This window comes from Mercenaria mercenaria, chromosome 7, assembly GCF_021730395.1.
Source record: "Mercenaria mercenaria strain notata chromosome 7, MADL_Memer_1, whole genome shotgun sequence".
In the NCBI taxonomy this organism is placed as follows: Eukaryota; Metazoa; Mollusca; class Bivalvia; order Venerida; family Veneridae; genus Mercenaria; species Mercenaria mercenaria.
Genome location: NC_069367.1, coordinates 21,443,857 through 21,461,811, shown reverse-complemented (window position 1 = coordinate 21,461,811; position 17,955 = coordinate 21,443,857). Strand labels below are relative to the sequence as shown.

At 36.6% G+C, this 17,955-nt stretch overlaps 1 protein-coding gene across 1 annotated transcript; it reads right to left on the bottom strand.

Annotated features, from left to right (window-relative positions):
- Nucleotides 1-9,962: 9,962 nt before the first annotated feature.
- On the bottom strand, nt 9,963-17,145 carry LOC128558210 (uncharacterized). Its single transcript, XM_053547065.1, has 5 exons — nt 17,033-17,145; nt 14,763-14,815; nt 12,205-12,570; nt 11,574-11,675; nt 9,963-9,985 (listed from the first exon to the last, which is right to left on the bottom strand). Exons 1-5 carry the CDS (start codon nt 17,143-17,145, stop codon nt 9,963-9,965), a joined length of 657 nt encoding a protein of 218 aa, XP_053403040.1.
- Between the last annotated feature and the right edge of the window lie 810 nt (nt 17,146-17,955).

Here is a 17,955-nt window from a genome sequence, read left to right as displayed (position 1 = left end):
AGATTAGAAGCAGAAGAAAGATAGATTTGAGGTTAGAAGCTAGGTTGCAGAATGAAAAGATCGAATATGAAAAAACAAAGTGTTTAAAGCAGAGAGATTAAGAGTAGAATCAGAAGAGGAAAGAGAGCCAGATAAGGTTAGAAGCTGAATAGGGAAAGATTAGAGTTAGAAGCTAGGTGCAGAAGGAAAAGATAGAATATGAACGACGTAGTAGCTTAGAGGCTGAGAAGGAAAAGTTAGAGTTAGAACGTAAGTTAGAATTAGATAAGTTTAGGATACGGACTAAGTTAGAACAGGTAAGTTAGAAATGGAAAAGGAGAAGTAGAAGTTGTGTTAGCTAGGAGTTTAGAAAAGAGAAGGAGGAAGCGAAAGTAGGGAAATTAGGAAACTGAGCATGAGTTTAAGACAAGACTTAGAAAATGAGAGTAAGAAAAAGATACAGGTTAAGTTGTCTCCCCTTTGATGAGAAAACTTGTTTCCATGGTGGTACTTGAATGTGTACGAAACGTACGTGTTGCGCAGGATTGGGATAAAGAGATTTGGTCACTTAACTTACCGTTCCTTCTAAAGGGTACGCAGAGCCGAGGGTTTTTGATAGGCTTCGTGGAAGATTGGAAGATTATGATAAACTGAAAGCCGCTTTGCTACGTCAGTTCGAAACTCACTGCGATGGCTATAAGAAAAAGTTTAGAACTGAAAGGGCCTCGGGATAATGAGGACCTTTGTGATGTTTCTAGCAGAATAAGTAGATATTAGATGGTTGGCTTAGGATTGCGTAGTAGAGAAAACGTACGAAGGATTATTAGATTTTATTCTTAGGGACCAATTTTTAGAGGTCTGTAATAAAGACTAATACCAGAATTTGAGTAGTAAGAGGTTAGTTAAAGCTAAGGATGGTAGCAGAAGGATGAAGATTGTTTACCAACGATCGTGGAGGTCACAAGTATGTCGTGAATCCGAACCAATAAGGACGGAACCATAAAACATATGAATACCTCAGAGGACAGTATCCTAGTAGTCGTAATGTAGGCACTAGTAATAGACGGTTGTAGCAATGTTGCTAATAGAGGTAGAGGTTTTATCAACCCTTTGGTGTACTGGAAGTGTATAATTGTGAGTCGTATAGGCCATAGTTCATATTACTGTAGGAGCGGATAGTACGGGTTAACCAGTGCTAATGCAGCTGCAGAGTAGAGGTAGAGCAGGAAAGTAGTAAAGGCGAGAAAGAAATAGTATGGAAATAGAAATAGAGGTAGAGGCGTGTCAAACCGACTAGGAGTATGTAGAGGTAGAGGAAGAAATAGAGGTTAGAGTAGGAGATTAGTCAAGTAGGTCAGAGAGTGAATTAGTATTTTAGAACTCATTGATGTAGAGGAGTTAGTATGCTTAGTGTATTACTATATTTGTCCTACAAACCAGGTACTTGTAATGGTAGGATGTAATCGCTATGCGAGATACAGGTTGTACATGTGTGATTGTGAAAGGGACTTAGTAGATAGCAAGTCAGTTTTAGAGAAAAAGTAGATGGTAAGTACATAGATGGGAAGTGAACATAGGCTAGATGTTAGCTAGAATAGATATTGATTATCGCATTTCAGGGTACAGTAGCAGGCGTGGTTATAGAATAATCTACCAAATGATTTATTAATTGGTAATGGTGTGGGAGCTGTATAGAACCTCAGGTTAGTAGTTTAGCGTCAGGCAGTAGAAACTAGGCGCAAGACAAAGTTAAGAAGCAAGTAAAGCTTAAAGTTCCGTCTCAGATTTTAGATGTATCTAAGTGAGGATTCTTGAAAAGCAACAGATAGTTAGCACTTTAATTTGTGTAGAATGAAGGCTGAGGAAGGTACGATATAAAGCAGTGTAGAGGTAACGTTCAGTTAGGTTTTGAGATTTGGAATAGATTGTTATATAGAGAGTATAACGCCCAGAATGTAGGAAAAAAAGTAGACAGTTGATTGTACCTAAATGGTCTTTAGACACTGTGATGAAAAGTTGCACATGATTCGTTACTGTCAGGCATTTAGGTGTAAGGGAAAACTAGTGATAGGGTTATTAGGCGAATTTACTGGCCAGGAGTATTGGCAGAGGTTGAAGGTTACTGTCAGTAATGTAGTATTTGTCACGTACTATAGGCTAAGAGGTAGTGTAAGTAAAGTTCCGTTAGGAAAATGGCCTTTGGTTGATACTCCGTTTAAGAGAGGTGCTGTCGAACATCGTTGGTCCGATGAACCTATGGACTGATAGGAAAAAACAGATACATTTTGCTACTATGGTATATTATGCTACTAGATATCCGGAAGTCATAGCACTACCTAGATTGAAACTGAGAGTAGCAGAGGCATTAGAAAATATGACAGTAGATTAGGAGTGCCAGGGAACGTGAAAGGCTTACGATTGTGGGGATCGCAGTTTTACGTCTGACCTTATGGCAGAAGTTAGTAGGTTATTGTCATTAAGGCCGTTAAACTACAACACCGTATCACCCTACGTGAACGGTTTAGTAGAGAAGTGTAATGGTAGTTTGAAGCAAATGTTTTGACGCGATATGTGTGTGAGAGACTAGAGATTGTGATGGTATTTAAATGCTTGTTGTTTGCTTACGTGAAGTTCCGCCAAGAAAGTTTGGGATTTTATCCCTTTGAATTACTGTCGGTGAACATATCCGTGGACCGATAATGTGTAAAAGAGTTATGGGCTGTGTAAACGGAGATGATGAGGTAAAACCACTAAACAGTATGTTATTGGATTTGCAAGAAAGTTGGTAGGATACATGTAAGAAGCTCAGCAACAGTAGCAAAAAGTAGTGCTAGAAGTAAAAAGTATTACAATTGAAGGCTAGAGGTTAGGAGGTTTAAGGCAGGTAGTAAGGTTCTGTATTGTTACCTACGAAACTATAAGTCTGTTGTTTACATTGGAGGGTCCTTACGTAGTAGTAGAGGTAGTAAATAGACTAGATTATGGGGTAGTGTAGACGGTAAGTTGAAAACTTTTCACGCAAACATGCAGAAACAATCACTGTGAAAGGAAGATGATAGTAAGGTCTATACCAGTTAAGGGTATTTTAAAGTAAGGTTGGAGCAGCTATTGTAGAGGAGGATCAGAGAGATTATTGACAGAATTACGATCAGTATGAAAGTAGTGATGAGTTTTCGAGGTAGCAGTTGAAAATGGATATAGTTTTGTGTACCTTTTTAAAGCAGGGTACAGTAACGTAAAAAGGATGTAGAGATAAAATCCGGATTTACCAGTAGAATGTAAACTGGAAGTAGTAGATTTGTTAGAAAATTTTCTCTGTGTACTTGACAGATATTCCTGGGAATACTAACTAGTTGAACATGATATTCAGTTGTCAACTACGAGAACCGATAAAGAGTATAGAAGGGTTTATTCATATTCCTTTTCATTCGCAGCAGTTAGTGAAGAGGAAGGAAGTAGATTAAAATGTTGGAGTTGGGGAGTAATCGAACCATTCAATGCTCCATTTTCCTCCCCTATTGTCCTCATAAGGAAAAAGATAACAGTTATAGGTTCTGTATTGATTTACGGCCAGGTCAACAAACTGAGGTGTTCGATGCGAACCTTATGCCAAACATGGAGGAGATGTTTTCCTAAAGTATCTAAGTATAAGATAGTTTTTAAACTAGACTGGAGCAAAGGTTACTGGCAGGTTCCTTTGATCTGAAGGCTAAACCATGGACTGCTTTGAAACCCGAAAGGTTTGTTTCATTCCGTAAGATGACCTTTGGATTAGGTACGCACTGGCAACGTTTTGTAGGACTGATGCGGAAGGTTCTTGAAGGACTTAGGGCACTCAGATAGCTTCATTGATGATATCCTGGTGTATACAATCACATGGCCAGAAATGTAGTAGCCCTTACTGAGTTGTTAATAGACTAAGAGAGGCCTTAGTTACAGGCGAAAACCGACTTAAAGTGTTTTATTGTTTTCAGAGTTAGAATTTTTTAGGGCCACATGATAGGAGGATGTCAGACCCTTTGAACTGTTCCAAAATAAGGTACAGGCTATACAGGATGCCGTGAGACCGAAAACCAGAAGGCAATACGCTTCATTCTTAGGTGTAGTTGGATTTTACAGAAAGTTTATCCCAAATTTTCCGCCATTGCAGTTTCCGCTCTACAGATTGACGAAAAAGGGTCAGCTGACCAAATATTGTAGAGTGGGGTGAAGTCAAGGAAAAGGCTTTCCAGACTTTGACGGCAAGCTTAATGGGTCCGCCTATTTGAACGTGCCAGATTTTAGATCAGACTTTTATATTGAGTAGTAGATGCTTCAGGATATAGGTTTAGGCTCAGTATTACTCAGGAAAGTGATGGAGAGTAATTACCTGTAGCGTATGCTAGTAGAAATTGCTCCTTGGGAGGCAAAGTATCAGTGATAGAAGATGGAGTGTTTAGCGATGTCATGGGCAGTAGCTAAGTTCAACGGTATTTGTTCGGTAATGTCTTTGTATTAGAGACAGATCATCAGCCGCTCACTTATTTGAAATAAAGCGAAACTCAGCAACTCCAGGTCTGATGTTGAGATGGGCACTTGGCATTACAGCCATATGGATCAGTATTAGATGCAATTCCTGGTAGAGAAAATGTAGGCGCAGATTATTTGAGTAGAGTGTAGGAAGGTGGCTATATTATATGGTGTAAGATAGTGACAGCGTGGTTTTTTTTTTGTTGTGTTTGCTCTGTGCAGTGTATGCAATTGTTTTCATTTAAGAAAATTTATTTTTCTATTTAAGGGGGACGTTGTGTTCACAAATTGACATACGGGCTTATTTTATCTGTATTGTAATGCATGTATTGCATCATCTTTATTTAAATTTTTTGAAAGTTATGAGGTAAATGTCAGATTTCACGCATAAATAAATACTTTATGTATTTTCTGTATTTCATAAACTTATATTTCCATGTAAATTTCAACACTTCTGTTCAGTATATAAGAAAGTTGATATTTTATAAACTCAGTATTTCAAGTTTTTTATCCCAAAAACCATATAATGGGCCTCAAATTGTCAATTTAAATCGCGCCAAAGTAGAGAGATTTCCCGGCTAATATTCGTGAACTAATCCCGTGGAAACACAAAATTAGTCGGAGTCATGGCTTAGCCGAGAATCCATGAAATTTAGTATTTGCGGGGACATTATCCTTTTAAATAGACTGGACTAGATATGCCTTGCGCCACACCACTTTCCGAAATTATAGACGAATCTATGTTGGAATTATTTTCTTGCTAGAAATTTATGCGCGATCGATGTAAGGAAATTTATTTGTGAGATTTTTGTATGATTTTGCATTACGATTTTTATTTGGGAAATTTTTGTGGCATTTCTACAGAATTATGTAACATTTACTTTTCGGCACATGATTTTGTAGTTATCGGTATATCAGGATAATTATTTAAATTTTTCAGCTTTGTATATTATTTAGAAAGAGGAGTCTAAAGTTTCGTTTAATAGATGTTTAGTTTTATACTGACAATTTGTATCGTGATAAATTGTAAAGCACTGTTTCAAAAATTATGTCAAACATTTTGTTAATTATGGAACGCCATTACTGCATTGTATTGTTATGTATAAATCATATATGGCAAGTCTAGAAATACCATGGATGTAATATATTATGGTAATTTGTAATTGTGTGCCAGTCTATAGCACATTACTTTAATGTCCGTTGAAGTGTATGGCAGTTAGTATTATATGGTTGCCAAACTATGATATAACGTATTTTGATTTTTTGAATTTTTAGTAATTTGTAATTATAAATAATTAGCTGCCAGTTTATCATGCCGTATCTATATGTTTCATCATATACTTTTCATATCTTTTCATACTTTAACTTTAGTCTTTTAAGTATTAATATTTTTAATATGGAAGTGATTAGTGACGTATTTTAATCATGTGACGTTGGATCTATAGTAGCTCATATGTTTTGTATAAGTAGCACGCAATATTTATGGGAGCCTACGGAGGTATGGTGTACCAAAGGAGCAATTTTTTGCCATGACTATTTGTTTTGCTATGTGCTTACCATATGTTATATATTTTTAGCTTCTTCCGCCAGACGATTTTACCTGGTGAGGTCATAACCGGAAGACAATGCCGAGGTTCACTTGTTTTCACTCGCCTGGATGTGATTTTTCCCAGCGCAGTAGCTTTTCGTACTCCCATGTTGTGCCGTTAAACCGCAAAGACGATGATTATTGTTATCCTCTCGAAGTCAGTCAGGGATTGCAATCACCTCCTCATAGGAGATAGGCCTATTCGGAAGCAACGTAATCATGGTTTAAAGGGGACTTTATATCAAGCATACGTTTGATATTGTTTTTGCTACTTTAAACGTTCGCAATTTATATTAAAGAACTGTACACGTACTTAGAATGGAAAAACTATACGAACTTTGTAGCGGTGATACTGAACTTTTTTTTATTTTTTATAATCGTTTTTTTTTTCTTCATATCATCCTATTCATTGCTAAATAATCATCTTTTGTAAATAAATTTGTAAATATTGTAAAGGGTGGTTGATTTGTTCTGATGGTTACTGTCGCCGGTACGGCCTTTCCTGTCACACATTAATTTTGTTCCATTTACTCCTTTTTGCTCAAAATACATCGTTTCCTCTTGTAATGTAGAATTTGCAAACCTTGGACATGAAAAGTTTTTAGTCTGAAACAAAGAGATATGATTTAGATAAACAGTTAATATTGATATATTGCGAATAACTGCATGCTTTAAAAGACAAATTGATAAGTATCAGTTGGCACCTGAGTATGACAACATTCATTATTCTACGAAGATTTGAATTCAGTACATAGTGTTTATATTTATGCTACTGTCATAGTTGTCTTGCTTCTAGAAAATAAAAAAAACGGGTAATTCTATTCCTTGCGGAGTGCACCGTTCACACTGCAACAATTCAAAGCACACGATATAATCTGATAAGACATAGGGTTAAATTCCGCCAAATTGGCTGGGATAGATATTGTGTATGTATGGATGTGACCTCCTATCTACGCTAGAATAAAATATGTAGTGATAACATCTGACGGCACGAAGATCGTTGGAATCAGATAAAGAGTGCTTCTAAGCACAGTAGAAAAAAGGCGGCACTGTAACAGTTGGTATCAAATATTTAAAAAGTGGTAAAAATAGTAGTAGCAAAAGGCGGCACGATGACAATTGGCATCAAATATATAGACAAAAAGTAGCAAAAAAAACGGCACGATGACCGTTGGTAATAATATATTAATAATGATAAAGACTGTAAAGGCGGCACAATGACCGTTGGTATCAAATATATACTGAGAAAAACATTAGTATCAGGTGACATGATAATCGTTAGTATCCAAATTATATAGTGATAACACCGATAGAAACAGGCAGCACGGTGACTTGGTAATAAATATAAAGTGATTAAAAAAGGTGATAAATCCAATAGCAACAGGCGGTACGATGACAGTTGGTTTAAAATATAATTATAGTCATAAAACCAAATTTATTAGCTGTGATAAAATACAATAGCAACGTATGACACGATTGTCCTTGGTACTAAATATATAGAAAGAGATAGTAGCAACAGGCAGAACGATGACCGTTGTAATGTATAATAATAAAAACAGTAACAGAAGGCGGCACGAAGTCTGTTGGTATCAAATATAATTATTGTGATAGAAACAGCAGCAGCAGAGGGCACGATCACCGTCCTTATCAAGTAAAATTATCATGATAAAACAGTAGCAACAGGCGAAACTATGTCCATTCGTATCAAATACAATTATAGTGATTAAAACAGTAGCAACAGGTGACATAATGGCCACTAATACCAAATATGTAGAGATAACAAAAAGGATCATCTGATGGCTCGATGACCATTGGTAACACATATATAGTGATTGAACCAGTAACAACAGGCGGCATGATCATCGTTTGAATCAAATATAATTACAGTGTTAGAAAACGTTGCAACAGGCGGCACGATAACCGTTGGTACTAAATATAGTTATAGTGATAAAAACAGTAGAAACATGTAGCACGATGACCGTTGGTATCAAATGTATTGAGAAATAAAACTATACCACAAGACGGTACGATGGTCGTTGGTATCAAATATATATAGAGATAACGAACTGTATCAAGTATAATTACAGTGATAAATGCCGTTGCAACAGTCAGTACGATGACCGTTGGTATCAAATACGATTAAAGTGAGTAAAACCAGCAGCAACAGGCGGCATGAGGACCGCCGATGAAAACAACATGTGAAAAATGTCAATTTTAAAAAATAAAAGCATCCTTCCACAAGGCTTGATAACTATACTATTAACTTAAGTTCTGGCCTTTGGATACTCAATGTAATCTTGAGGGTTCTTTTTGGCCGAGTGGTTTAGTCACTTGGCCCTCACCGCTGTGAGTTCGGAACCTTGCTTGAGGTGCAGAATTATTTCATGTGTGAAATCGTTATGTCTGTAGTTATAGCTAGGTGCAAGACAGGGCTTGAAATAACGCTTGGACTGAAGGGTCATCTGGGGTCTTTTCCACCATCCACGAAACGCAGGAAAGTCGACATATAACGTATTATTGTGTCAGGGTGACATAAATCCCGACAAAAAATAAAATAAAATGAATCCATGCGTTATGCTAAAAGTGATAACAGGATATATATATATATTCTCAATAATAAAATGTAATTCAAAAGAAATATTTTTCGATATAACTTTTGACTTAAGAAGGCAAAACTGAATTGATAGAACACAAAAATACTCTATTTGTTACCTTGTTATCAAATTGGCAGAATGTCAATTTTCTTTTAAACATCAAGGGCTACAATAGTTTATTATGAAACTTAACGTCCTATCCTGGCTAACTCTGCACCTCGGAACTCAGAGAGCTGCAAAATTGAAAACACCCCTTTGATCCCAAAATAATGTACAAAATTTATTCAATTGCAAACAATTTGAGCCGCGCCTTGAGAAAATCATCATAGTGCATCCGCGCAGTCTGGTAAGGATACATGCTGTTCGCTAACAGTCTCACTAATTCAAATAGGCTTTGAAAGCGAACAACATGGATCCTGACCAGACTGCGCAGCCGGTTTAGATATATCTGGCCGCAAACGCACTATTTGGTTTTCTCATGGCGCGGCTCATTTGAAAACACTATTTTACCTTAATAAAAAAGAAGTGTGTCCAACTATTATTCACGTTCACTTCAACAGGACCTGTCGTTGAAGTTCTGTTGTTAAAATCCTCATCAAGCGAGTTAACTGATATCCGAGACCAAAGTCTCATTTGAAGGATAACCGCTAAAACGAATAGAAAATAAACTTTTAAAATAGATAGAATAATTGCAATTATTTATAGAATGTACTTGCATTTTACTATGGTAATCTTAAAACTGACTTTATCATGAAAACAATTTCTAACTGAAAGAAAATATCAGAAAATATTGACAGAAAAAAATAATATTGTTGTTAGTTAAGAACAGACACTTCCTTCAAGATAGAATTTTTCGAATACTTCGGTTATAATATCGTCTGCTCGATACAAGAAATCCATTGCAGCTCGAGATATGATATCTTGCACTTGAGATAAGATGTCGAAAGCTTGCGATAAGATACCGACCTTTCGAGATATGAAATCGTTTGGCCAAGAAAAGATGCCGTGCGCTCGCAATAATATGTCGTGTATTCAAAATAATATTCTGTGGCTTAAGATAATATATCGCGCGTTCGAGTTATGGAGGTAGGTTACCTTAATATTTGTATGTGCGCATGTCCAACAGGAAGCTAACATGACGATTTACGACAACGTATACGACAAACTAAATGTGTTTGTATATCCATTCTTCTGAAAACAAATCATGAACCTGTCTCCGATCAGATGCTTTATGGTTTAATAATGCAGAAATAATGAATAAATTGCCTCAAAAACGCTTATAAACATTGACGTCATGAGTTATGAGTCTTTTGCTCTGAAAAATAATCAATATTTTGCTTCTTTTATGTAGTTATATTTAAATGTTATGCGGAATGTAAGAAAATGGATGATGGTAACCAATGTTATTTAGAATATAGTTGGGTGAAATGTTATAGGTTACGGCCATTTTCAAATAAAAGAAACTAGCAGTTTGATTTGTAATACCTATTTTTCAGTTTCCGTTGATAATTTGTTACTTATATACTAAAACTAAGATCTAAAATTGTCCAAATTTCAGTAGAAAATTGTGGTTTCTTAAATTGAATTAATGTTACCAAGGAAAAGAAGTCCGTGACCTATATATCTAAATGTAAAATTCAAAAGCGTTGACACTGGTCTATTTAAGGAACACAGCTTCGGCTTTTTATTTTCATTTCAGCAATATCCATGAGAATCCATAGCAGCATGCTGAAAGATTTTTCCATGAAAAATGCCAGACGAAGGGTACTGCTGTAAGTATTTTAAGCTGTGAAATTTGTTTGAATAAATGCAAATAACAAGAAAATATAATTTACGTTAGAAATAATGTGTTTTAAAGCTACAGTAACAAGAACGATAATTTTATTCAATATTTTTAAAAAGAAATTACGACAAAAAACAAGATATAAACTATTTTAAACATCTCTGTTGTTACTTTAAACTTTGAAAAAATAGGGTACCATGTAAAGTACTTGGTATTTTGCTAATAATATTACCCAAATATTCCATGTTGGTCATTAACAGAATGGCACTGAAGCCGTAGAAAAACATCGTTTTTATATAGTTGTTTAAAATGAGAGAAAATGCGTTACCATGGAAACACGAGCCCCGCGACATATACATTTTAAGCTTATATTAGAAAGTTAAGGCGCATACTAGTAATTATCAATTATGCAGACTTCTACGGATATCAATGAAACTAAAATACACTGAAAAGTGTTGAATATCCGTACTTTCCTTCTTCTTTCAAAATAAAATACCTTTGGAAGGTCATGTTCTTCAAACCTGGATAAAAATTGAACTTGAAGGGACAGAGATAAACGAAACTGAGATTGTAGCAGTTAAAACATCATATTACACGAAATACAAAAACATGCTACGGTTCAACTAATTTGAATTTACCCTGGTAACAAGGTAACCTACCTCCTTACGGTTTAATGCTCTCGAGAAAAGAATTTGATTGTTCGAGATATATCGTATGCTTTACGTCATATCTCGAGGGCTCGGCGTCCTGTGGCTAGAGCACATTTTCTTTGAAGTAGATGGCAAATTATTTCATTCAGTAAACATCTTATCTTAAGCGAACGGAATAGACATCTTATCTCGAGCGCACTTAATCTGTTTTTCGATAGCTAGATAGATAATTTAAAATGTAAGTTCCTGTCATAAATATGCCACCGTAATAAGCATGGAACAGAGATCAAGAGTTACTCACAAAGAAATATCTATATCCTGTACGAATAAATAAGACTGAAAATGTGTGATATTGATATCATTTGTAAGCTGTCTGTTTACTTTTGCATTGAAAATACGCTTTGTTTGTTTGTTCTAAAAACTGTAACATTACAGAAACGTGCTTGCATAATAAGAGCATACATATTTACCTTCCGTATCATTGTTTAATATTTGGAAGTCAGGTGAATATCCCTCAGATGTCCATTTGGAAGTATTTGGAATAGAAATATTTGACGTATATATCTCAAATCCTGAAAGTTAAATTCATATGTCTCAAATTATTCTCCCAGTTTTCTCGTTAATTACAGATGTGCTGTACTTAACCTCGTACAGTTTTGTGTTAGCAAGCATTGTACATAAATAAAAATGTCATCGCGTTATTTACTGTATTCTGTATTTTATTAACAAATTATCTTCGCATAATATTTATTTTTGTTTTCTTTATTTATTTGTGTCTGAACGTTGTGAAACTTAAACCTTGTAAGAAAAATTTTAAAATGTTATAGATTACTTACGTTTCAAGTGCTATACACCAGGTATTATACATTTAAAATCGTTTTAGTTTTTAACAACGTCCACATTTGTAGGGCTTTCGAGTACTACGTGTTTAAGTTGTCTTCATGCAAGCAATTGTCAAAACGTTCGGTATATATTATAACAGACTAATTGACACATGTCGTAGATTTTTTAGATCAAAACAAATCGCTCAATAAGATTCCTGTTGTTCTATTCTTCGCGTTTATTACTTTATTTTATACGGCTAGATGCAGAATTATTTACCTTGTGGACACGCAGCCTTTGCTGAATAAATACTATAATTCCCGTCAGGCCATACCCCAACATCTAGTGAAGTATTGCTCCTATACTTGAAGCAAAAGTTCATTTTAAATGTAAATGGTTTCGCTGGCCCGAATATATGTCTGTCAGACAAATGGTAAAATGATTCATTCGTAGTACTGACTATGGTTTCAAAGGGCATTGCATCTGACTGTGGACTGATGTGTACATATCCATCTTGTGGATCCTGCCATGTAAGTATGAGATAACTGTCTTGCCATCCATGTATAGACGATTCAGGGCAACCATACCGTGACATTGGTATTGCGTAAGGACCTGGCGGCCAGTAACTGGTCGTATCTACCGTATCTGTTGTAAATAGAACAGTATAATAATTACACAAGTTAAAAATGGTAAATGCGTTAATGTGTCTTTTGCAATAAAAACAATACTTCGTATACTTTGAATAAGACATGGTGTGAAATAAACAGTACAGTACAAGTATAGAAAAAAATATTATATTAGAGAAATCGTAATAGCGTTATTTGTTTACAAAAATAGTATTTATTATGTCTGATTAAGATATATGTTTGCGACGTGAAATTCTTAATGTTGTGTGGCTATTTCTGCTGATGATGTTGTGAAGCTTTGCCCCGTGGATAAGGGCAACGCAAAATATCTAATGTGTGTCTGCCTTGGTTTGGCAGTATACAAAGAAGCCGTATAAAGTGGAAACACGATGTTAACAACACAATATATGAAGTTGCATTTCATACATAAGCAATTTCTATTCTTAATTGAGTGTTGTTCTGATTTTCATGTATTATTTTCATTTGGGTAGTTATTTTCATGTGTTTTTTTTCGGCTATTGTAATATATGTAAATTCGTCGTGAAAAATAATGAAAACGCGTCATATAATTACGACAATTACATAGTGTATATTTGTCTGAATATTTTTTAAAGATACAATGCGATCATCTTCCACAAACTAGTTTCTCCTTAAATGTCGATTTAAACTTAAATGAATCATCATCAAATGTTATAAATTGGCAAAATATTTATTGTTATTGTAGAACTGTAAGTATGATTAAATTACATGCTCAGTCTAAAAATACAATGTCAGTGACATTACACATTAATAATAGAAATTATTTTCTTCTGCAAATAATTTCCTTTATTTGCAAGAAAAAGCTGTCAGCACCGTTGCTATGCAGTTACGTCACGATCACTAGGCAATTGGTGATCTTCGTATATTATCGTCCGTTACGAATGGTTTCTAGTCACCATGCTATCATTAAGCCGGGTATCAGTTCTACCAACGGCATATAAGCACAAAAAATCCGTGCAAATTTCCCTTTCTCGATTAAACACCGAAGATAAACTACGCTGCTAAAAGCTCAATTTCACAGCTGTAAACTATATTACGTTAATCATGTGGTCAGGAATTATGCTGCTGCTGGGCCAAGGCAGCAAGGTGCTGCGGGTCGGAATCCTAATGCTAGGCGGGCACACAACGTAAATAATGCCGATGTCAATCCTATCAACGATGATGCCGTTGCCGGTCACAGATTGGTTGATTCACAGTGCCAGACGGACACTCCACCCTCTCCAAATCCGGTGGTAACTGCACGGGGGCAGAAGCGAACGAGCGAGGACCTCGATTGTGCAAGCAACAACTTATTACAGCCTAATGCGGGTAGGTCTATTATTGATTTTGAATCTATTATTAGGGATTTGGGTGTTCTTCCTCCGGACAATTCACATCAGAGTTCAAGTCCCGATAATATAAGTCTCGGTGTTGAAAATACTGCGCAAGGTATTAATGTCCCATTTTTTCCCCAGTCTGTTTTCCAGCCTACTTCAGGCGGCTTGTTTATGATCTGGCCGCCAATGTTCCGACGTCAATTAAACAACAAATTTGCAAGGGTGAATACACTAATTTAGCTCTCTTATTGAAAGGTGCTGTAGAACTGGTCGCATTTTCCAACAGCAGTGTTCTCAGTTTAGTAGATTCCGACGGCCGTATTGAGGCTTCCAAAAAAGTTTGTAAGGATAAAATCGGTTCTATCGAGAGATGGACCGATGCCTTCATAATTTATGCATCTATCTATTTGTCCACACATTCTGATAAAGTTTACGAACTTTTGCATTACATGTTTACCATCAGAGAGTGTGCCGCGCGTCAAGGGGGATTCGCTTGGCGGACCTATGATGAACAGTTCCGCCTCCGATAAGCCTTCCCCTTGGTCAGTTATTAATAACGATCTATGGTGGCGCTGCGTCCAGGTGCTAGGCAGTTCTAGGCCGACAACCCCTTTCAGCTATAAATGCAATGACTTTAACCAGTCGAAATGAAAATGGCCAAACTGTAGGTTCACACATCTCTGTAAAATATGCGGCGGCACGCACCCGGCTGTAATCTGCTCGAAAAATCTACCATATACTACGCCAAATGTTAATAGATTTCCGACGAATCAGTCATTTCGTGCCCGTCCATATTATCTACCATTCAGGGGCCAAGGTCGGGGACAGGCACAAAATAGAAGTACTTTACAAAAACCTTGCAATCTCGATGTATTTACACTAGCATTCTCACCAATTGATGTTTCAGTCCTGCAAATTAGGCATTGCAAATTATTTAAAGTAGATATTAAGAGTGCCTTTCGTCTAATACCTATTACTCCGTCAGACTTTGTGTTATTGGGTTTTAGGTTTAATGACAAGTTTTATTTTGATAAGGCACTTCCCTTTGGAGCTTCAATAAGTTGCATCACTTTCGAAAGATTTGCAAGGTTTTTAGAATTTTTGGTTAAATCGAGACTAAATACGGCAAAATTAATTCATTATCTTGATGGCTTATTAGGCGGCGCCAAAAGCAAGGAATCTTGCGCCGTAGCATTAAACTGTTTTCAGTCAACAATGTCTGAATTAAAGGTCCCGTTAGCCACAGACAAAACCGTAGATCCGGTTTAAGTTTTTGGTATTTTGGGGGTTAGAATTGGACTCGAACGAATGGTTGTTAGAATTCCTGTGTCAAAATTGCAAGAAGTTGTCAAAAAAGTTCAAGATCTACTGTTCAAACCTAAAACAACGTTGAAAGCTATGCAATCCCTTATTGGCTCCTTGAATTTTTGCTGCCGTGCTGTCGTAGCCGGCAGGCCGTTTATTCGTCGCTTAATCAATGCTACTTGTGGTCTCACAAAGCCATTCCATCGAATACGGATCAATAGAGAAATCCGCCTTGTCCTACAAATGTGGTTAAATTTCGTTCAAAATTATAATGGGATTTCAGTGTTTCACGACCGCTTTTGGGTCACAAATGAGGACGTTCAGTTGTTTACGGATAGCGCTCGGGGCCAAGACAGGGGTTTTGGAATATATTTCCACGGCCAATGGTGTAATGCTAAGTGGCCGGAATCATGGCACACATCGGGAATAACATCTGATATTACGGTTTTGGAATTATTTCCCATTCTTGTAGCATTATTTATTTGGGGCACTGACTTAAAAAACAAAAAAAAAATCAGGTTTAGTTGTGACAATATTTCGGTAGTTCATATTTTGAACAAATTGTCATCAAAATCCGATCGTATCATGTGTTTAGTTAGATTTCTCACATTGAGGTGTTTGCAGTTAAACATCATTGTTAAGGCAAATCATATTCAAGGTCGTTTAAATATTGTTTGCGACGCATTATCTCGGTTTCAGTAGGACAGATTCAGGCAGGTCGCTCCAGAGGCAGACCCAGCCCCTCGTCAGATACATTCCTTTCTTTGGAATATCTTCAATTTACAGCCGGGCAGTTATTACAGTCTGGAACAGCACCGAACTCCCTCTCAACCTACAACGTAGCGCTAAACGTATTTAGGCAGTTCAGACAAATTTACAAATAAGGTGATTTTTGGCCAGCCCCAATTAAGCACATAATTGTTTTTATTTCTCATTGTTTTGAGAAAGGACTTTCACCGAAAAGCATTTCAACCTATATTTCTGGTTTGAATTACTGTCACAAACTGTACGGTTATCACGTCATCACTAGTAATTTTGTTATAAAGAAAATACTTGAGGGTTGCCATAGGAAACGTATTTTCAGGGACAAAAGAGCACCGTTAACTTGGAATGTATTAGTTGCAGTGTGCTCGGTTTTACCACAGGTCGCAATTAATCATTATGAGTTCTTTTTTTGGCAATATTTTAATGGCCTATTTTGGTTTATTCAGAGTAAGCGAGTTAGTCGCCCCTAGACCTGGCGTGGGTGGCCAAATTCAGTTAAGTGATGTGTCAATTTCAAGAAATGATACACACATGTTAGTCAAATTATACCGCTTCAAAACTAACCAGCGCTGCAATCACGTTTCTATCAAACTTCCAAGTGTTAAACATCAATTTTTTCCCGTAAAAGCTTTAACAAACTATTTGTGCCTTAGACCAAACGTCCAAGGACCCCTATTTTGCCACGTGAACGGCATACCAGTCTCAAGGTCACAGTTTTGCGGAGTTCTTGCTAAGTGCATGGCTAGAACTCAATATTCAGGACACTATAGATCGGATAGCTTTCGAATAGGTAGAGCAACTGATTTAGCGCAGGCGGGTCTTTCGGCTGAAGTAATAAAGTCATTAGGTCGCTGGTCTTCAAAGTCTTATAGAACCTATATTCGTAATTAGCTTTCTTTTCAATATTTAGTGCCCACTTTTGCTGACGTCAGCAATTAGCCAATAGTTTATAATTTAATTTCACTTCATGTACTTTGTTATTAAGACTCTTGGATACTGGGTGATTCCATCCCTTATTGGGCCGGGATAAGAGATAAAGCTACTGGAAAACCCAACCTTCGCTTGCCAGGTAAGACAATTGCCTGGTGGGCCGTCAGGGGTCTGCACTGGTTCTCTTTTCGCCGCACTACTGAGGCTGCAGTCCTGCTCTCATCCCCACCCAAAGCCATTACTATTCATTTAGGGGAAAATGGCTTGACCTCTCTTTCAATTTACCAGATTAAAACCTAATCAACAGAGAGGTTAAATACCTAAGAACAGCTTTTCCTTCAGCAACAATTATTTGGATCGATATACTGCAAAGACGGTTGTGGAATGGCGCAGTCAATCCGTGGCGTACCATAGAAAGCAAGCGTACAAGGGTTAATCGCTGGGGCAGATATTTTGTCCGCTCATCTGGCAAACATGATATTGTATCTCCTGCAATTAACTTTTGGAGACAAGATGGCGTCCATTTTAATAATGTCGGTTTAGAGTTTTATCTAGACTATATTAGAGATGTACTGGATAAAAACTTAAAGCAGTAGTGTTAATAGTTTAAGCGCTTTGGATGTAAAGCTTTATACTACTGCTATAGAAGTCTGCTGAGCTGGAAATGTGAGACTATTTCATGAAGGAAAATTTAGTTTGCACAATGTTCTTTAAGAATTTTTGGGGTATAAATTTCTAGAAATTTATTGTGGCGTAAAAATTCTGTCGGTCGAGGGTTGAACACGCGAGTCAGCAAAATTCACTGCTTATACCTAAACTTATTTAATTATTTGATATTGTATGGTATCTGTCTGTCGATTTTTCTCCTAAATCGATGTTGGGGCCTTGGCCTCATTCCCGCCGGTTTGGGGGCCTATTCGACTGACGTATTTATAGTAATAATACACAGCGTAATTTGAATCGCGGTTAGATAAATTTTGATTGTAAACCTGCAATTCTGTTTGCGTTTCTAGGTTTTGCTCAAGTGATCTGGCAATCCTAGCTTGCTT

Excerpts from the sequence above, each read along its gene's own strand:
- LOC128558210 (XM_053547065.1), bottom strand. The coding sequence starts at position 17,145 with ATGGCTTTGGGTGGGGATGAGAGCAGGACTGCAGCCTCAGTAGTGCGG. Across the intron at positions 12,571-14,762 it reads AAATACATCGAGATTGCAAG|ATACGGTAGATACGACCAGT; the intron begins GTTTTTGTAAAG and ends TATTTACAACAG. Across the intron at positions 9,986-11,573 it reads ATTAAACAATGATACGGAAG|AGCAAAAGACTCATAACTCA; the intron begins GTAAATATGTAT and ends ATTATTTTTCAG.